Source organism: Boleophthalmus pectinirostris, unplaced genomic scaffold, assembly GCF_026225935.1.
Source record: "Boleophthalmus pectinirostris isolate CB_2022bp ecotype Guang Dong unplaced genomic scaffold, ASM2622593v1 HiC_scaffold_18, whole genome shotgun sequence".
Lineage (NCBI taxonomy): Eukaryota > Metazoa > Chordata > Actinopteri > Gobiiformes > Gobiidae > Boleophthalmus > Boleophthalmus pectinirostris.
In genome coordinates this window covers 42320971-42339838 of record NW_026571133.1, presented here as the reverse complement: position 1 = coordinate 42339838, position 18868 = coordinate 42320971, and the positions used below count along the sequence as shown (strand labels likewise).

Here is an 18868-nt window from a genome sequence, read left to right as displayed (position 1 = left end):
CCTCTTTCTGTGTGTGTGTGTGTGCACGCGAGCAGAAAGACCAGCTGAACCTGCAGAGCGTCGACATCTCCTCCCTCAGAGAGAGCCTCCACGTGGAGCAGCAGAGGTACACGCAGCTGTGGGACGACCGTGAGAAGGTGGTGACCCAGCTCCATAGCCAGATCCGACAGCTCCAGCAGGGCCGTGACGACTACTACACCAAGAACCAGGAGCTCCAGGTAGGCTCAGGAGTCGATGAGGGGTTTGTCCAGGCAGTCGCTCTACATGCACGTCCAGTGTCTGTATTCTTTGGTCAAACATTACACAAGAGCGCATCAGGATGAATATATTGTTTATTAATTGGAATAATCATGACGAGTCGACTATTGAAAATTTTCATCAAAGTTTGATCATCGTTACAGACTTGAGAACACATGTCAAAAGACCTTTTATATAAGACATCAGCATTATTTATTATTAGTTGACTTCTAAAATGAGTTAGTTGCAGCTCTAATATGTTGTTGTCTAAGTATTATAAATTGTTCTGTTAAGTCTAATGAATAGTGTTTTGTATATTGTTTGTCTCAGTGGCATTGAAGGATGGGTCAAATACAGAGGACAAATTTCTCTGTAGCCACAATAAAGTGTAAGATGAATTCTCACGATGTTTGTGAGTCCACAAACTCAATCTCAATCTTGGCATGTGCCCACTGTTCAGTTAATTGGGTGGGCGGACCAATGGCAGAGCAGCACTGAGGTTTGTGTGAAAGCCAAAGCAAATTCCACAAATAAACCAAAACAAACATGGCGACGCCAGCAGACATACTTCAGCGTATTTTAGCGTCAATACTACAGGACTGTTGAGTTTGTGAAAAACATGCAGAAGGTAAGAGCTTTGTGCATTTGTGGACAGAGAAGATGTCTGTGCTTTTCTCTCAAATGGATTTAACTGAAGTATATAGTGTGCCTTATCCTTAATCTGTACAACATATTTTGAAATAAAGCTGTGAATATACTGGTTGTGTCTGTGTCCAGAGCAAACTTCAGGAATGTCAGAAAAGGATGGACGAGCTGGAGGCAGAGCTTCAGACATCCAATAACAAAGTCTGTCACACTGGGCACCTCCTCAACCAAATGACCATCAAGGTACGGGCCACTATCTCTGCTCTCACTCGCATAATACACATTTTATTTGAACAAAATAAAAAAACCTGTGGTAAAACTCAGTACATGTTTAGTTTATATTCATTTTAAGAGTTTCCTTATCTAAAACATACCAGGAGTTTGTGTTTAGTTGTAACCCTGATTCACACACGCATTTAAAGGGCCCATCTCATGCAAAATAACTCTTTTCACATTGTATCTTCTACACATAAACAAGCACTATTTGGGTTTTGAAACGTCCATTACACAGTAGTTATGAAATCTTACTGATTTCTTGGATTCAGTCACAGACCAGGAACTATGAAAGGCCGACTATTGCTCATCCCCCCGCCCGTCCTGAGAAAGCACAGGCTCCATCCTCCAAACGTGACGTAGGATCTGAGTGAGGCGCCCTTCCTCCGCCCATCTCAGGGAGGGAGGGGGAGACAGGCGTTAGCAGATAGACAGGCTGATAGCGGTAGGAATAAACTTTTATTCATCATGGCGATACAGCGCGTTCAGCCGCATGTGCTGGACCCGGAATCGGACAAGGACTTTGAGGTGCACGAAGCGCAAGCACCGCGTCTGCATCATTGGTAAAGTATTAATAAACGCTAGTAGATAAACTTATTATATCATGTACGGTGGAGTGGGGGAGGGGGTTGGGTGCGAAGTGCTTTCTGCTACATCAAACGCGTCATAGGTGTAGCTGCCACGTTATCGTTGTAGCAGCTTTAGTTCGTTGTCATGTGGGAGGGTGGCAGAAATCAATCTAAAAACCACTTCAGCGACATATACAAGGCCCACACATCACTCTGAGAAGGTAAAAAGCTCTGAAAAGTTGATTTTGCATGAGATGGGCCTTTTAACACACAAACCCTGCATATTTATTTGGAGTTCTTCTCTCAAACAAACAACACTCCACCTTGTGATGCCATGTTGTAATACAGGAGGTAGTCCACTGTGTTTTTAAACTCTACATACCTTCACTTGAATCATCACTGTAATTGTCAATCTCTACTGAACTAAAGATAAAAGGTGGCTGTCAACTTGAAAATTACAGCTTCATGACATGTTGGGACAGAGCATTTTGAGCCTAATGATCCTGGATTACTCAAACATGTATGAATGAAACAAAACACAACTCCGAGTACGTTTGTGATGAAGTAACAACATTATAACTTGGCTAAAATCTCACAAGAGTCAATTCGGTGTACCTTTAAAACTAAAATAAGGCATCATTAGCGTTAGATATGTGGTCCTATTTATAACTTTAGACGTTGCCAGCGCTCTGTGATTAGTTGTCAGCACTGGCCTCTTGCAGATACCACTATGCGAACTGTAGACAGGCCAGGGGCTGGTTGCCATGGTGATGGTGTCTCTATTTTTGGGTCAGCGGGACAGGGGGTCTGGGTGTTGTGGTGCGTCCTGGGGCTTGTCTGGCCTTTCTCGCCTCAGCTGACCCAGACTGAGCAGTAAATCCTGGAAAACAACGGGCTGCTTAAGTCCTCTGTGACACTAGAGTACATTTAAGCTACTACTGTGTATGAAATTACTTCTAAGATCAAATTTAAAGTTCTGTCAAGTCAGGCTGTACAGTTAATCAAAGCATTGTATTTAAAACGGGGGTGTTGAAATTATATTTCTTGACACATAACATGTATGTGTAATGCTATATTTGCGCAAAACAACATACCGTATTTTCTGCACTATAGGGGGCTCTGGATTATAAGGTGCACTGTCATTGAATGGTCTTTTTTTTTACTTTTTTCACATATAAACCACACCGGACTATAAGCCGCATTAAACGAAACACAACAGTTAGATAAGTCAGTCAAACTTTATTTAACACGTTCACAATAACTCTCAACTTTGTTCAATTGTAATGCATAAATTGTTAGTGTATTGACTGTAATTCATAATTGTTCAAACAGTTGGGTGATTCCGGCGTCCAGCACATCCTCATCCCTCTCGTCATTATCCGAGTCAGTGTGGTTACTGTTCCCTGGCAGTTCAGTGATGATTCTGGTCTTGGTGAAAGCTCGGACCACAGTTGATACTGATCTTTAGTCCAGGCGTCCACGATCCATTGGCAGATCGTGGCGTAAGTCGCTCGGCGCTGTCTCCCTGTCTTGGTGAATGTGTGTTCTCCTTCTCTCACCCATTGCTCCCACGCAGCTCACACTTTCACTTTATAACAGGTTTGAGTTTAAAGTGGGCGTTGTAAGCGTGTCTCTTGACAGGTGCATTTTGATATTAAAAAGAATCACAGTACGGAGCCATAATGGTGCAAGTGGAGCGGCTTTGTAGTTTACTAAAGTCGTACTAAGACACCCCAATAAATTCATATATAAGGCACTCTGGATTATAAAGCGCGCAGTCGTTTTTTGATGAAATTAAAGGCTTTTAAGTGCACCCTATAGTGCGGAAAATACGGTATTAAAATGTTTCTGTTTCATTTATGATGCATTTGAGTTCTTCCTCTCTTTGCTCCTAATGCTAAGTCACTCCCCCATCAGCACTATCAAAAAACAATCAGTGTGCAGGTTTGTGAAGTCGTAATGTATTATTTTATATTCTGCTCTTGTATATTTATGAAAAATGACTGTTGCTTGTACTGCTGACTGAAAGGAGGGCTTGAATAGTGCCCTGGAAAGATCACGAGATTACTAAAACATGGATGGATGACAAATAAAACCTCTTCAGACATGTTTTTGATGAGGGAACAACATTTTAGCATGGTAGAAAGCTCCAAAAAAGACAATTTTGCATAACATAAGTTTAAGTGGAAGCAAGGTAAAAATAATGAGTGAGCATTCCTTTGTAACATAAATTCTTTCAATGTTTTGCCAAAAATTGCTTGATTTTTTTATTTTTTTTTTTATAGAAACAGATTTTTCCCCATTATTAAAAAATCATTCATTTCGTCATTTCCAAATGTGATGGTAAGTTTGAGCTGAAAGTTTTCCTCTAGGTGACTTGTCAGTTAAGCATCCTTTGTCGTCTCCAGCGTGTGATCATTAAGTCTGAAAGCGACGTGTGCCTGCTGTAGTCCCAAATGCTCACGCTCCTTTGGTTTGTCGCCTAATTGCCGCTCTGCCCTCTGTCGTCTTTGTCTGTCTGTGTGTCCTTCAGCTGAGCACCAGTGAGAGCACCCAGCAGCATATGAGCTTCCTGAACAAGCAGCTGCTGCTCCTGGGGGAGGCCCATAAGCTGGCCATGCAGGAGCTCCGGCACGCCGGCCCCGACAACACAAAGGTACGCACACTGATGCACACACACAAGGGGACAACGCTCAGGTATCTACACTAATGTACACACCCGCAAAAGGGGACAACACAAAAGTACGCACACAGGTACATAAACACATTTCTTTCCTATGAACACAAAGGTACGCACACACAAACGGCAGCTCCGACAACACTAAGGCATGCACACACAAAGATGCGCACGCAGGTACTGTATAAAGAAGTGGACTAGCTGAGTGTGACATCACCCATAGTGTTCAGCTTCAGCAGTCAAATGAAGCTCACAAGGCTAGCAGTGACAGGCACGAATTTTGTGCTGATTTCCACATTAGGAATAGGATTTTTTTTTTTTCAGACAAAATAACAAAATAAAAACATTAGAACCATGTAGAATGAGTTAAAAACAAACAAGACCAAAATCACGAAGCTCACTACAGCAGTTACAGAGAGAGGAGCCACAATTTTTCAATGTTAAGTTATTTAGAGTCAGGTGATGGAGCCAGAAGCGCCCCTATGTTCACTTCCTATTTGGAACACTGCTAGTGGGGTAGCTATGTCCATTTATATACAGTCTATAGTACACACACAAGAAATGTGTACATGGATACAAAACACACATCTTTTTTTTTTTTTTTTTTTTTTTTTTTTTTTTTTTTTTTTTTTTTTTTTTTTTTTTTTTTTTTTTTTTTTACAAATAGAGCTATTACTAATTTCAAAATTTCAAGACTCTCAATCTCAGTCTCATATAACATTAAAAAAACACTCTTTAATCATGTGGTCTTATAATAATAGTTTTGATCTTGATCAGGGCCATTCTCAAACTATTATTCAGGAATGGGCTTAGTTCTATTTACGAGATTTTTCAGTACCAATAAACTACTGTGTATATCTAGTTTTGATATTAGTTATAGTATTGATTAATGTCTGGATAGTGTGGTACAATTTTCCACTGGCAAATAACTTTGAGCAGTGTATTGAAAAAGGTCAGAAAAATATAACAATATCCATCAAGTAAAAAAACTTACTATTGTGAATTGTAGTCATTTGAACTTGCCCAGTCCTTTTTTGCAGTGCACACAGGCCCACTGCAGAGGTGAGAACAGCAGCACTTATTGTGTTTGTCCCACATGAGCCTGTCCTGGGCTATAACAGTCTCCTGTCTCTAACATGATCACAGCAGGACACACCTGAGCTGCTTCTGCTCATGTGAGCCAGGCCATATTAGAGCAAGACCATTCGTCTGAAACAGGACACATGATCATGACAAAGACGAGGAGAGGGGTGCTCCCACTTTTACATTCTCATTCTGTGGGGTACAGCCATCAAAATGCCACCTATTTGCTATAAGGGATGTCACACTTTGTGTTGTAAATGACATAATATAAATATTATTCACAAAATAAGACAACATGACCAATCAAAATATTATATTTTTATGCATTTATGGTGCACATCCCACTGCTAAAAACAGTGCACTGAAGGACAATAGGTTAAGTAGGAAACATTGCACTGCTTTGATCTACTAAATCATTTTTAGTAGTGTGCGCGGGTTCCATGGTCTTAGTTGGAGCCCAGTCTAATGAGCGTGCCTGCTTTGGGTGCTCTGATGTTCTCTGATGTGTGCTGTGGTGCAGGAGGCTCAGATGCTGGCAGCGTCCTGTGGCAGAGAGGTGGAGGCGCTGAGGCACAGTCTGCTGCAGCAGGGACAGAAGCTGGAGGCCGCCCAGCAGAGAGTGTCCGAGCTGGAGACGCTGCTCACCAAGAAGGAGCACCTCATCGCAGAACAGAAGAAGTTTTTAGAAGATGTCAAAGGACAAGCAAGGTCAGGCTCGACCTCTTCTTTGAACAGACGGTTATTAGACTGTAGACACGACTTGATGTCAGAATGATCTGAAAGTAGATTATAATGGACTAAAAATGTCAATGTTTTGAAAAAGTCATGTTCCATTATTTACTGATAAATCAAAAGAAATTACATTTTGCAGTTTCTCAATATCCAGTGTTTAGTATGGTCTAAATGTGGCTGTTCTGTGTAACTACAAAACTATTTTTATAAATGAAAATGAAACCATTATCTAGTTTTTGGGCCATCTACGACCAGTTTTATTACATCAATTGTTTATGTTCAACCAGGATATCAGCTGAACCGATATTTGGAAGCCAATATCTTATTCAGCAAATGAATTTGCTGGCATATTTTTACGTTTTAAAGTGATTACTTCTGTGTGTTGATGATGATACAAGTACCATACCATATCGCTCCTCAGCATGTTCTTTGTTCTCATCATGTCCTGTATGCACATCTCTCCAATGTCAAACAAACATCTTTGGTGCTAATTGTTGTTGCTTTTCCTCCTTTTCTGCCTCTGTGTGTTCTCCAGGACTGAGCTGCAGGCCTCAGACAGCAGGTACCAGGCTCAGAGGAGGATCTCTCAGCTTCTTCAGACTGAACTACTGCAGCTGTACAGCCGCGTGGAGATGGACACTCCCACCAGCACCTCCTCCAAAGCAACAGCAGAGGGCAGTGCAGCCAAGCATGCTCCAGCTGACTCCAGGTAAGCGCAACACCGCTGCTAACTCTACTATAATAACTTGTTGGACTTACTTTTTTGGGTTCTCAGAACAGTTTTATATCTCTTATCATATATCACAAGAACTATGTTCCTTTGTAGCAGTCTTTCATTTGAACACTTGGATTATGTATCTTTTGCCTTCCTCCTGGCTGCAGTGAACCTGTGCTAGTATTGGTCAAATATACTGCAGTACATCATAGGTTGTGTGACTGCTTGTCACCCGTTTAGAATACATGCTGAACCCACCTTATATTAGTGAAGGCATCAACAACCTCACCAAATGAATCCTGCATGTAAAAACAACTGTACTCCAGGTCCAGGGCAACTTTATAACATGGTTAAAACCTCAACTTTGTGACTTTCTCTACATGTCAGATCATGACCTCTTGTCTTTTCCAGTGTCTTGGTGCCTGAGAGAGCAGGTCAGAGCCGCGGCCTGGAGAAGACCACTCCCTCACATCCACACGACTCCCCGCGAGGTAACGGCAGCACTTTACCCTGTACCACCATCTCTTCCACTGCCCTGTCCAGCTCCATGAACGGCAGCCAGGATCACACGCTCCACCAGCACCCGCCTCCCCCTCTGCTGGTGGAGCCCTCGTCCCTGCCCTGCCCCCACGGCGACGCCCCGCTCACCGTCGGCTCCTACCCCAGCGCCAAGAGCTTCCTGGGCATGAGGGCCCGCGAGCTCTTCCGCAACAAGAGCGAGAGCCAGTGTGACGACGACCAGAGCCCCCCTCCGCAGCCCCGCCTCTCCGGCCTGGCCCACACCCTCAAGACGGACATGTGCGTGGAGCCATCCCCCTGCTCCGGACAAACCCCCAGACCCAACGCCCCCGCGGCCTCCGTCACTGTGCCCGCTAAAGAGCCCGCCAAAGAGCCCGCGTCGGAGCAGGCCCGGCCCAGAGCGGGGAGCCAGGAGAGCCCGCGGAGGAAGGCGGTGGGGGGGCGTGGACACGGCGGTCGTCCCCGGCAACAGCAGCTAAAGATCATGGACTATAACGAAACGCACCATGAGCACAGTTAAAACGTGATCAGGGGGGTGCTGTTACCTGATCTGGATCCCTACCTGATTTGGATAGATTTTTTGAATTGCCATACTTTTGCACAAGTTGCTACGGTAACACTACTTAGTCCAATGTATTTTTTATTTTATTTTTTTGCGTCTTTCCTATTTCATTTTCACATTTTTTTATGTGGTTAACTTCCAATTGCAGTTATGTTATTTTGAGAGTCATATACTGTTTTTTTTTCATTAAACTTACCAAAATAACAGTCTGCTATGAACTTCTCAATGCTATTGCCGAACGAGAAAATTTTAAACATTTTGAAGATTACAAATTGGGCAGGGATCCAAATCTGGTAATGACGTGAAGAGACTTTCTGGACAAAGATGGCTACAATTGAGCTAAAAGAGTAACGTCAGCAGTTCAGTGTTATATGTATCATTCCTCAAAGTGGACAACAGGATTAAGATTTTCTTTTTTTTTTTTTCTTCTTTTTTTTGTCCAGTTTTACTCATTCATTCCCCCCAAAAGAATGTTATAAAGTATTACCAGTTAAGAAGCTAATGCTAATTTCCGCATCGCAAGAAGTGGCTGGTTTGCTAAAGCTAGCCTAGCGTTAACTTGAAATTCCATGAAGATGACAGAACCTTTTACTATTCTGGAGATATTAACTGTTTTTTTTTTTTGTTTTTTTTTTATCACATTTCATATTACTGGATTAGAATAATATATGCAAAGTAAAAAAATAATAAAATGTGGCCTCATTTTTTAAATTGAAATCCCATTATTATAAACGGACTATTCTAGCAAAAATAATTATCAAAAGTATAAGACAGAAGACTTTTGTTACCTGGACCACTGAGGGATTACACAGATATAAGGTCACATGGTAATATAAAACAAACAACTATGATATAATGTTGAAAATCATGTTGACTATAGAGCTTTTTCACAACAGCCGGAAGTGCCACGCTGTAGGTTTGTAGGAACTTCCGGTTAATGGTTTTCTTTGTCAAAATGTGTTTGTAAATGTCTGGTGTATTCTTCATCAGCTTCATAAATCTGCCCCATCACCAAAGCTTCATCCAACAAGGTCCACAAAGGATAAACATTCGTCCATGAAGAATTTATCCACAACTATCAAAGTAAGAAAGACCAAAACTTAAAGGAGAACAACGATGCATTAGTGACCGAAAACAAAACAAAAGTAACTTGTTAATTCAGACTGATTCAACAGTTAAAGGGCCCATCTCATGCAAAATCAACTTTTCAGAGCTTTCTACCTTCTCAGAGTGATGTGTGGGCCTTGTATATGTCACCAAAGTGTTTTTTAGATTTATTCTGCGTTTTTTTAAACAAATCGTAGCATATTTCTGCCACCCTCCCACATGACATCGAACTAGAGCTGCTACAACGATGACGTGGCAGCTACACCTATGACATGTTGGGCTGACAATTCCCACATGAACACCTAAACAAAAGCGACAGCATAAGCTCATTGTTCTACACTGCAGTGAACACGATATAATAAGTTTATCTAGTGTTTATTTATACTTAACCAATCAGCAGCGCAGTGCACCTCAAAGTCCTCGTCCCATTCTGGGTCCAGCACATGCGGCTGAACGCGCTGTATCTCCATGATGAATAAGTTTATTCCTGCCGCTATCAGGGTGCACACCTGTCTCCCCCTCCCTCCCTGAGATGGGCGGAGGAAGGGTGGCTCACTCAGAGCCTGCATCACGTTTGGAGGGCGGAGCCTGTGCTTTCTCAGGACGGGCGGGGAGATGAACAATAGCCGGCCTTTCATAGTTCCCGGTCTGTGATGCCTCCAAGAAATCAGTAAGATTTCAGAACTATTGTGTAATAGATGTTCCAATGTGAAAAGAGTTATTTTGCATGAGATGGGCCCTTTAAAATAATAATAAAAAATTTAAAAAAAATGATTTCATGATGTTGAGATTAGCATAGATACATAGATTTGTGCAGTCTGAATTCAAGACATCTCTAACATAACTCATAACTCTAATGCTAGTTCTCCTTTAACTTTTCATCTTTCTTCCCTTGATAGTTGTGGATAAATTCTTCATGGACGAATGTTTATCCTTTGTGGACCTTGTTGGTTGAAGATTTGGTGATGGGGCAGATTTATGAAGCTGGTGGAGAATATACGACCAGACATTTCCACACACATTTTGCCACAGAAAACTATTAACGGGAAGTTTCGGAAACTTTACAGCGTGACACTTCCTTCCACTGTGAAAAAGATCTAATGTTTTAAAGAAAGTGTGTTTTTTTTTTATTATCATTGTGGTATCGGCATTGGTATTGAGTATTGAAATTTGAGTTTGAAATTTTAGTATCTTGATAACGCTAAATACTATTTTAATTTCACTTTTCAATTGTTAACAAAATCGACTCATATCTGCCGTGTTGCTATGACAGGCTCAGCATATGCCGCTAACGCTAATCGACAAAACCAGGCAAACTTGAGCTACTTTGCATCTATTTACTCATCACACATGTTGTCATCCCCACACAAGCTTATCTAAACTGTATAAGCCTTTCTTTTAAACGCTGTATTTGCCTGAACAGAATTACCTCCAATTTGAAAAACACCAACCTGGATCTCGCCGGATTTATTTATTTAGATTTAGCGCTAGGCTAGCAGACGGTAAGATTTCCGCTTTCCTCTCCAATAACAAAAGACACAGCCAGGTCCACCAGTGAATCGTTTCAAACCTGACAATTCTGGCAAACTGCTGTGTTGATGATTTGGAAACAGGTTGTCCGCTGCATTCCTACGGAAACGCGATTCTCGGCCATCGCAAATACACAAACAACTTGAAGCAGCTTGTCCAATGTTTGCTGTCATTTCTTAGAATCCACTTGGACAAATGCAGATTATTTGTCTTTTAAAATGATAGTTTATGTAAAAGCACTTTGGGTTCATTTCTTGGTCTTAAACATTCCACATTTTTTTGATTTGGAGTCGCTGCTAATATATATAGTTAAACTTTTAAAGGCGGACTATGTAAATTATTATTGCACTGACTAGAATGTCTGGTAATCACCTGCTTGTCTACATGGAGGTGAAGGGCTGCAACGAAAGGCTCGATAATCAAGCTTACGTCACAAACCAGGAAGACATTTGGAAACATGCGATGACAACTTCCGGTGTAGTTACCAACACAGGGCTCGCTGATCGATTGTGATCAAACCCGTTGAAGTAAATGTGATTAGTGGTAAAATGAAGATTGTGTGGAATCATCTGGAATCTCTTCTAATCGCATGTACCCAGTGCGCTCAGAGTTGTGCGTCAGTGGGTAAATGACGAAAACTGAGGTATGGTTGGAACTGCTGATTAGCCGAACATAACGGAACGGTACAATGACATGTCGATGAAGAAAACTGGGCCATTTTCTGAATTTTCCTAGATTTTGGCAGATTTACTATCGCGAACAGAACCCGTTGGAAGTTGTCATCGCATGTTTCCGAACGTCTTCCTGGTTTGTGACGTAAGCGTGAATAGAGTCTATAAATCGGAATAGTTCTGACTAGTCCACTACAGGGATGCACCGATTCTGGTATCGGATATCAGCGCCAATCCAGAAAAAATTGCTGTTTCCAAATATTTATTCAGCTGATAACCTGCTTGTTCTTATCAGCGGATGTACTATTTACTGGTTATGTTCGGCGTAGAAAGTCCTTTATTTATACAGAGTTGTTTTGGAGTTACTTGTGGGATAAATTAAAGCTACATAACACATTTGGGTCAGTTTAATCTTATTATTTTTTAAAGCAAATAAATGCCGTTTTCAGCCTCTGCACTGGTATCGATTGGTATTGAGTATTGGCAGATAATTAAAGCCATAGTATCCAAATCTGTATCAAAAAAGCTGGACTGGTGCATCCCTAGTTGGCTATTAAAATCATCTTCATTGTATTTTGATAATCGCATTTGTTAAACACACACAAAAAGAACTTCAGTCACCATATTTCAATCTTTATTTTCATTGATTTTATTTAAAAATCTCCAAGTATGAGTAAGTTGAAGTTATTGTTTGACTAAAAGTTTATTGCAGCTCTTAATGCCACACTGTGCAACATTCCAGTCATAGCAATACCATCCCCATGGAGACGGGAATGGAACCCTTCACCAAAAAAGTTATAGTCCACCTTTAACCTTTATCCACCTATGTAAACTAAAACTGTAAAAGATCTGATAAAAATGACATATTTGCTGTCCCTGTCTCGGCTAACTTGAGCAAGCAGAGATTTCATTTCTTGTCAATATTGTTTTCACTTTTTTGACTAAATTATGCTCAGAATAACACACTCCTATGCTAATCCGCTGAAAAAATGCAATATCTCGCCGCTATTTACATGTATTTAGCCAAAAGGGTGCTCGCGGCGGGCGCACATCCGGCTTGTTTTCGCATTTAACCGCCTAGCGCGTCTCCTAAGTGCCACGCAAACCCAGACTTAATTCATTTTCGCATACAGAGAAATATTAGCACACATTCCCCCCAGGTCTAGTGTCGAACTCGGAATCCTGTTGTCCACTGGGAGCTCTTTCTGTCATTTCTACCCCTGCCTTTCGCTAACTACAGCATGTTCAACAATCCACTTTAAAATGCCAACCGTAGTAACTCGCAGCCAACCAGGACTGAAGGTACAATCAGCACAATGTAAAGGAGACAGACAGACCGAGAGCAGAGCCATGGCGAAGATCTGGGACTACACACGGAAAAGAGCGTTCTTAAAAAGCAGTGGCTTGTGTTTAACTGTGAACAATAAAGATCGTCTTCAATGTTTTGCACTACATCTTCTGACTTGTCTCATTTGTAGCAGCGTGTGCTTCTGTGGGGAGTTTGTACTTGGATTGTAGGAGTAGTAATAGTAGTAGTAGTAGTGTATCGGCTTTTTTTCTGTTAAAAATGCAAGTTTGAAGCAACTCATAAACTAAAGACTGGCAAACATGGCCTTCAGTGGTGGAACGTAACAAAGTAAAAGTAGTTAAGTGCTGTGTACGTTTTAGATAGCGCTACTTTACTGTGGATACTTTTTACTTTTACGTCACTACATTTGAAAGCTGGTATCTGTACTTTCTACTTCACTACATTTTTTATCTGGAAGAAGTTTTTTTTATTTATTTTTTTGATAGTTTGAGCCTTGAAAGACTGGGGGGTTTATTTTTAACATATTTGTAGATTGAGCAAACAAAATATACAATAATATACAAAAAAAAAAAAAAAACAGCTCGAAAAAGTTACAGATTAAATTTTTTCATTTACTCAAAATTCGGCACAAATCTTTATCAAAATCACTTTGAACAAAATGTGTGCAAAATCCTTTTAAATGGGTACTTTAATAGATTTACTTAAGTACATTTTTTCATTTGTTACTTTTACTTGAGTATTTGTTTGCTTTGGATTTTGTGCTTTTACTTAAGTAACAAAATTGAGTACATCTTTCACCACTGTTGCCCTTGAAGCTCAATGTGTTTTTCAGATTCTACTGTGTGATGGTGCTGGTTTCCCCATGTTCAGGCAGGTTTCTTTTGCGTACTCTGGTGTCCATACTAATTACTTCAAATTTGTATGATTGATTTTTTTCCCCAATGTAGCTACCATGAACCAATGACATGCAGAGAATGTAGTTTCAAAAAGGTTGGTGACCACTGTTCTAGAGAATAAGAGCTACTTCATGGGTCCTGAGTCATATGAAGAGCTACCAGTTTGATACGCCCTTCTGAAATCACAAATGTTCTCAGTTTGCCTTTAGTTATACATTATTACTAATGATTAATGATAATCATCTATGTGAAGACACTGATCACGTTCATGATTTCTCACAATAATTATCAACAATGACAGCGAGGTGGGAAACAGATATCAATATTCAACACTTTCACTTTATTCATCTCAGTAATTGTTACATTTTTAATTACAGTGTTACAATTATCATCATTGCTTCTCTGAGTGCGTTTACATGCACAGTATCCCGGTTATAAATCTCGGTTTCTTGACATAATCTTACACATGCACAAGTGCCAAAATTTAATTTTTCCTGGTTTATTAAATATATAAACAACCATGAGCTCCTTTAGCATAGGACGCTCAGGAGGGTCCTCACCAGTGGACACTGCACAGATCCACGTTTCCAACACACTACTGTACAAGTTCTACACTGCAACAACTTAAACCATAACCACTATAGAGCCACATCAGCCCGTTTGATATAACATTTTTTAATGCAGCTTTGACACATTTGTTTACGTTTTACAGAAACAAAACTTAAAACCGCATGGCTCATTTGCATAAACTGCACTAATTGCTCATCTAAATCGCTTATCTAAACTTATAATGTATAATATGTATGGATAATGAACATATTTTTAAGATATTGTCATTTTTAAATCTATATAAATGCAAGGGTGATTAAAAAAAGAATTGCAACAGAATAAAATTAAATTGTAGATGCAGCTCACTAATAAGTTGTGCTATTTTTGGAACCGGTCTGTGAGCGACTTAAGTAATCCTTGGGGGCAACCGTGTTGGTGACCCCTGCTCTAGAAGCACAGTACAGTTTGCTTGCCTGCCTGACCAGCTAAGACAAGGGTGTCAAACTCATTTTGGTCCGGAGACCCTATCCAACTTACTTTGATCCCAAAGGGGCCGGAACAAAAAGTTACTGGAATATATACCCCCAAAAATAGCAATAAGGTATTTGTGCAGAGAAATACAAATCTATTACAGAAATCTTTTTTAATCGATGAACTCTTTTACAAAATATTATAATATTATGAACAACCTGAAACTTTAAGAAAATCGCTGGAGATAAATTATAGAAAATATAATTAAAATATTTTAATAGAAAATCCGGATCCGGCCCCTGGGCCATATGTTTGACACCCCTAAGCTAAGACCACTCTCTTAGAAGGGTTTGGCTCTCCAGGATAGTAGTTTGCCTTAAAGTCCACTCAACAGAACAAGTTGGATTCACCCATAGACTTGGCCTGCACCTGGGATCACTGTCATAACACCTCTTGAAGGTGAAGATTTGATTGATTTTGAGATTTTGAGAGATATTGTTAAAATATTACACAGATAAAACATAAACTTTGGTCATGCCAGTATAGGGTTGTTGTTGCTCTGTTCCAACTTGTGATGTCACATATTCATAGTTTTCAAGTTAACAGCTACCTTCTACCTTTTGTTTAGTAGAGATTGGAAATTCCAGGACTGAAATTATCCATAATATTTTAGTGAAGTTGTGTGGCGTGTACAAATACAGTGCTTCCTGTATTACTTCTTGTATTACCACATGACATCACAAGGTGGAACAGACTGTTTTCTGTTTGAGAGAAGAACTCAGCCTAAATATGCAGGTCAAATAAAACTGTGAAAACAAGTATGCAATTAAAATTATTTTATAAATTATTTAAATGGAAAATTGTTCTGCACTTGGCACTAATGTGAGTCAGTATAGTCATATTTTGGTCATTTTTAAGCAGCTTTTCTGTATTTTTCATTGCAAATATCTCTGATCTGAAGATTTTAAAATTTATATTGGGTTATTCATTTTGTTTTCAGATTTATTATCTACTTACTAGTTCTGAGGACTGCTCAATTCTAGTCTAGAGTTAGTTTAGTTTTAGATAACTTGTCAAGGAAAATTAACTTGATAAATGGACAGACAATTTCACTACTTTTAAGTCATTTTTCTGATAGGTTTAAGTGTTTATATCTTCAATTTTGACCAAGCTTTTTGGCAGTGTAGCTAAACAAGTGACGATGTATGCCTCGCTTTACTCTTGGCAGGGATCAGATTGGTCAAAAATATGGACACATGGGACATTTCTTGTATAAGACTGGGACAAATCATTGGTTTTGGATAAACCTGCTGGGACAGAGGACACAAGGCTTAAAACTGGGACTGTCCTGTGTAAATGGGGACGTCTGGTCACTGTAAACCAGGCTGTCTTGAGACTTCTGTACCACCAGCATGTGCAGAGTGGACATGTGGACAAGAGCATGTGCAAGCTAAGGTAAGTAAATCAAATGCATTGAAGTCTATTAAAAAATGTGCAACTGTTAGAACATTACCTTAAACTGCAAGAAAGTACTTTTCTATAGTAAAACGTGCGACTTAACATGAGGGTGACCAGACGTCCCTCTTTACCCGGGACAGTCCCAGTTTTGAGCCCTGTGTCCCCTGTCCCAGCAGGTTTATACAAAACCAGTGATTTGTCCCAGTTTTATACAAGAAATGTCCCAGGTGTCCCTATTTTCAGTGTTGGGAAGGTTACTTTTAAAATGTATTCACCTACAGATTACAGATTACATATCCCAAAATGTAGTTTGTAACGGAATCCATTAAGGTACTTAAAGTGAGTAATGTAATCTGAATACTTTGGATTACTTGATTTGCTGTAGAGAAGCAAAGACGAGGATATTGTAACATAAGAAGTTTTGTCTGCTAAAAGAAAATAAAAAGCCCAGACTTTACTTAACCGTATTAAAAATATTATCGATAGAAGACGAAGAGACACGGTCCGCGCTGCATGGTTTAGTCCTGTTAAATCCTGTTTTAGACCTGGTTTAGACCTGGGTTAGACCTGGTTTTAGTCCTGGAATAGTTCTGGTTTAGACCTGGTTTAGACCTGGTTTAGACCTGATTTAGACCTGGTTTTAGTCCTGGTTTAGACCTGGTTTTAGTCCTAGTTTAGACCTGGTTTAGACCTGTTTAAGACCTTTTTTGACCTGGTTTAGACCTGGTTTAGACCTGGTTTAGACCTATTTTTGACCTGGTTTTAGTCCTAGTTTAGCCCTGGTTTAGAGCTAGTTTAGACCTGGTTTTAGACCTGGTTTTAGACCTGGTTTTAGACCTGGTTTAGTGTCCGGCAATGAGTGGAATTATGGAGATATAGCCCAAAATGTACAAACAGGAAAATACCGCCGTGTAATCCACTTATTTCAACAAAGTAACTGTAATCCAATTACCACTCACTGAAACAGTAACTGTAACCGAATACAGTTACTCATAATTTGTACTCTGATTACTTAACTCCGGTACATGTAATCTGTTACTCCCCAACACTGCCTATTTCTGACCAATTTGAGGCATAAATTGTCACTTGTTAAACTACACTGCAAAAAAGCTTGGTCAAAATGTAAGACATAAACACTGCCAACAGTAAAGAGAGACAAAATAGGTAAAATACAGAAAAGCTGCTAAAAAATGACCAACACGCAAAGAAAACGTGACGACAATTTTCATTATTTACACACTTGTTTGACAATTTTATTATTATCAACCACCAAAAAACCAGGAATGTCCCAGTTTTTTATCTTGAAATTCTGGTCACCCGACTAAACAAAGCTTTAGCCTTAGCCACCTAGCATCAACTTGACCTAGCTCATTAGTTAGCAGCTAATTTTAGCTTACGTCTGGAACAAACTAGTTTGATTATTTATTCATGAAAAACAGAAAACAACATACCAACAACATTATAATTTAGACATTGTAACATTGAACATTGCAAAACTAGCAATATTTTTTAATACGTTTTGGCTTTATCAGCATATGCTACTTTTCTTGTTTTGCAGCATTACAGATGGGCATGTACAGGCTATTCAAACCTTTTTTTTTTTTTTTTTTTCTTTGCAATTTATTCAGTACTTTTCCCCCCACATTAGTCACAACACATATATTTTTTTATTTTTATAATTTTTTTTAAAAATATATAAAATGAATGTAGTAGTAGTAGTAGTAGTAGTAGTAGTAGTAGTAGTAGTAGTAGTAGTAGTTTATTTTCTTCGGTCAGTTAACATAATCATGTATCATATAACAATGATGTAACAAAACAAAAAAACCAAAAAACACAAAACAAATTATGCAGTTAATGCATATAAATAAAATTATTCTGTAGACCGAGGGGGTTTAGGCTGAAGTTTAACACTTGTTTTGCCAAACCCTATTAACATATAGAATAGGATACAAGATGGCAGAACTATTTACAGAAAACAACAAAAAAATCCACAAAAATCCACTTACACAATACAGAACACAATCCAAATATATGTCAACATAATGGTACATAAAAATATATATATAAAAATAGTAACGATGATGACATTAAAAAGTACTAATGAACCAGTAATTTGAATCAAATGAAAGAAAAAAAATAGATAAATATGACTAATAATAATAATTTTACTCGTTTCTCTTTACTTTTAATCCTAGTAAATGAAATGAAGTGAAGTTGTTGTGTCTCTGTGCAGACAGCAGGGGGCAGCCTTGGCTCAGAAACAGCAGCAGTGGCTCCAGCCCCTCTGAGGATCAACCGTGTACAAGTATATTCAAGAGATCAACAGGTACTGCGTGGATCTGCAATGGTACAGACATGGGGCAATAGTACATCTCTGAGTACACAGCCCGTACTTGAAATTGAGTACAAGTCTCCTATGTAATTGTATTTATTTCGATTTAAATAGCGGTCAAAAGAGTACAGCAAATTTGTGAGCACAAGTACGGCTGTCAAGATTGTACTCACCTAAAAGGAAGAAGTACACATGAAAAATACTACTCAAAACATTCGGTACTTTTGAACAAATTTTAAGCAGCATTTTTAATCAGTATTTTCAATTAATTTAACAGTTTACAGCAGGCGATGCAGTACTATTATGTAGGTTTGTTTTCTAATCATTAACTTCTGTAATTTTAAATGTAACTAATTACAATTACATGGTTATAAATACTCAATTACAAGTACAAGCAAGTCTTTAAAAAATCTACTAAAAAAAGTACAAGCAAGCAGCAGCCTCAAGTATCATAACATGAGTATTTGCAATTAGTAACTTTTCACCCCATTATGTAAAATCATATACGGTACTATAAGTTGCTGAGTACTGTA

At 39.3% G+C, this 18868-nt stretch overlaps 1 protein-coding gene across 3 annotated transcripts in view; it reads left to right on the top strand.

Moving 5' to 3' along the window:
- Positions 1 to 12772, top strand: part of tsc1b (TSC complex subunit 1b) — a 48380-nt gene extending 35608 nt beyond the window's left edge. For all 3 annotated transcript variants that reach the window (XM_055153324.1, XM_055153323.1, XM_020925888.2), the window contains exons 18-23: positions 36 to 218; positions 1015 to 1125; positions 4258 to 4380; positions 6005 to 6192; positions 6752 to 6925; positions 7343 to 12772. In XM_055153324.1, coding sequence (XP_055009299.1) covers positions 36 to 218; positions 1015 to 1125; positions 4258 to 4380; positions 6005 to 6192; positions 6752 to 6925; positions 7343 to 7970 — 1407 coding nt within the window. In that variant the 3' untranslated portion in view covers positions 7971 to 12772. The remainder of the gene's footprint in view (positions 1 to 35; positions 219 to 1014; positions 1126 to 4257; positions 4381 to 6004; positions 6193 to 6751; positions 6926 to 7342) is intronic.
- The last annotated feature ends 6096 nt before the right edge of the window (positions 12773 to 18868 follow it).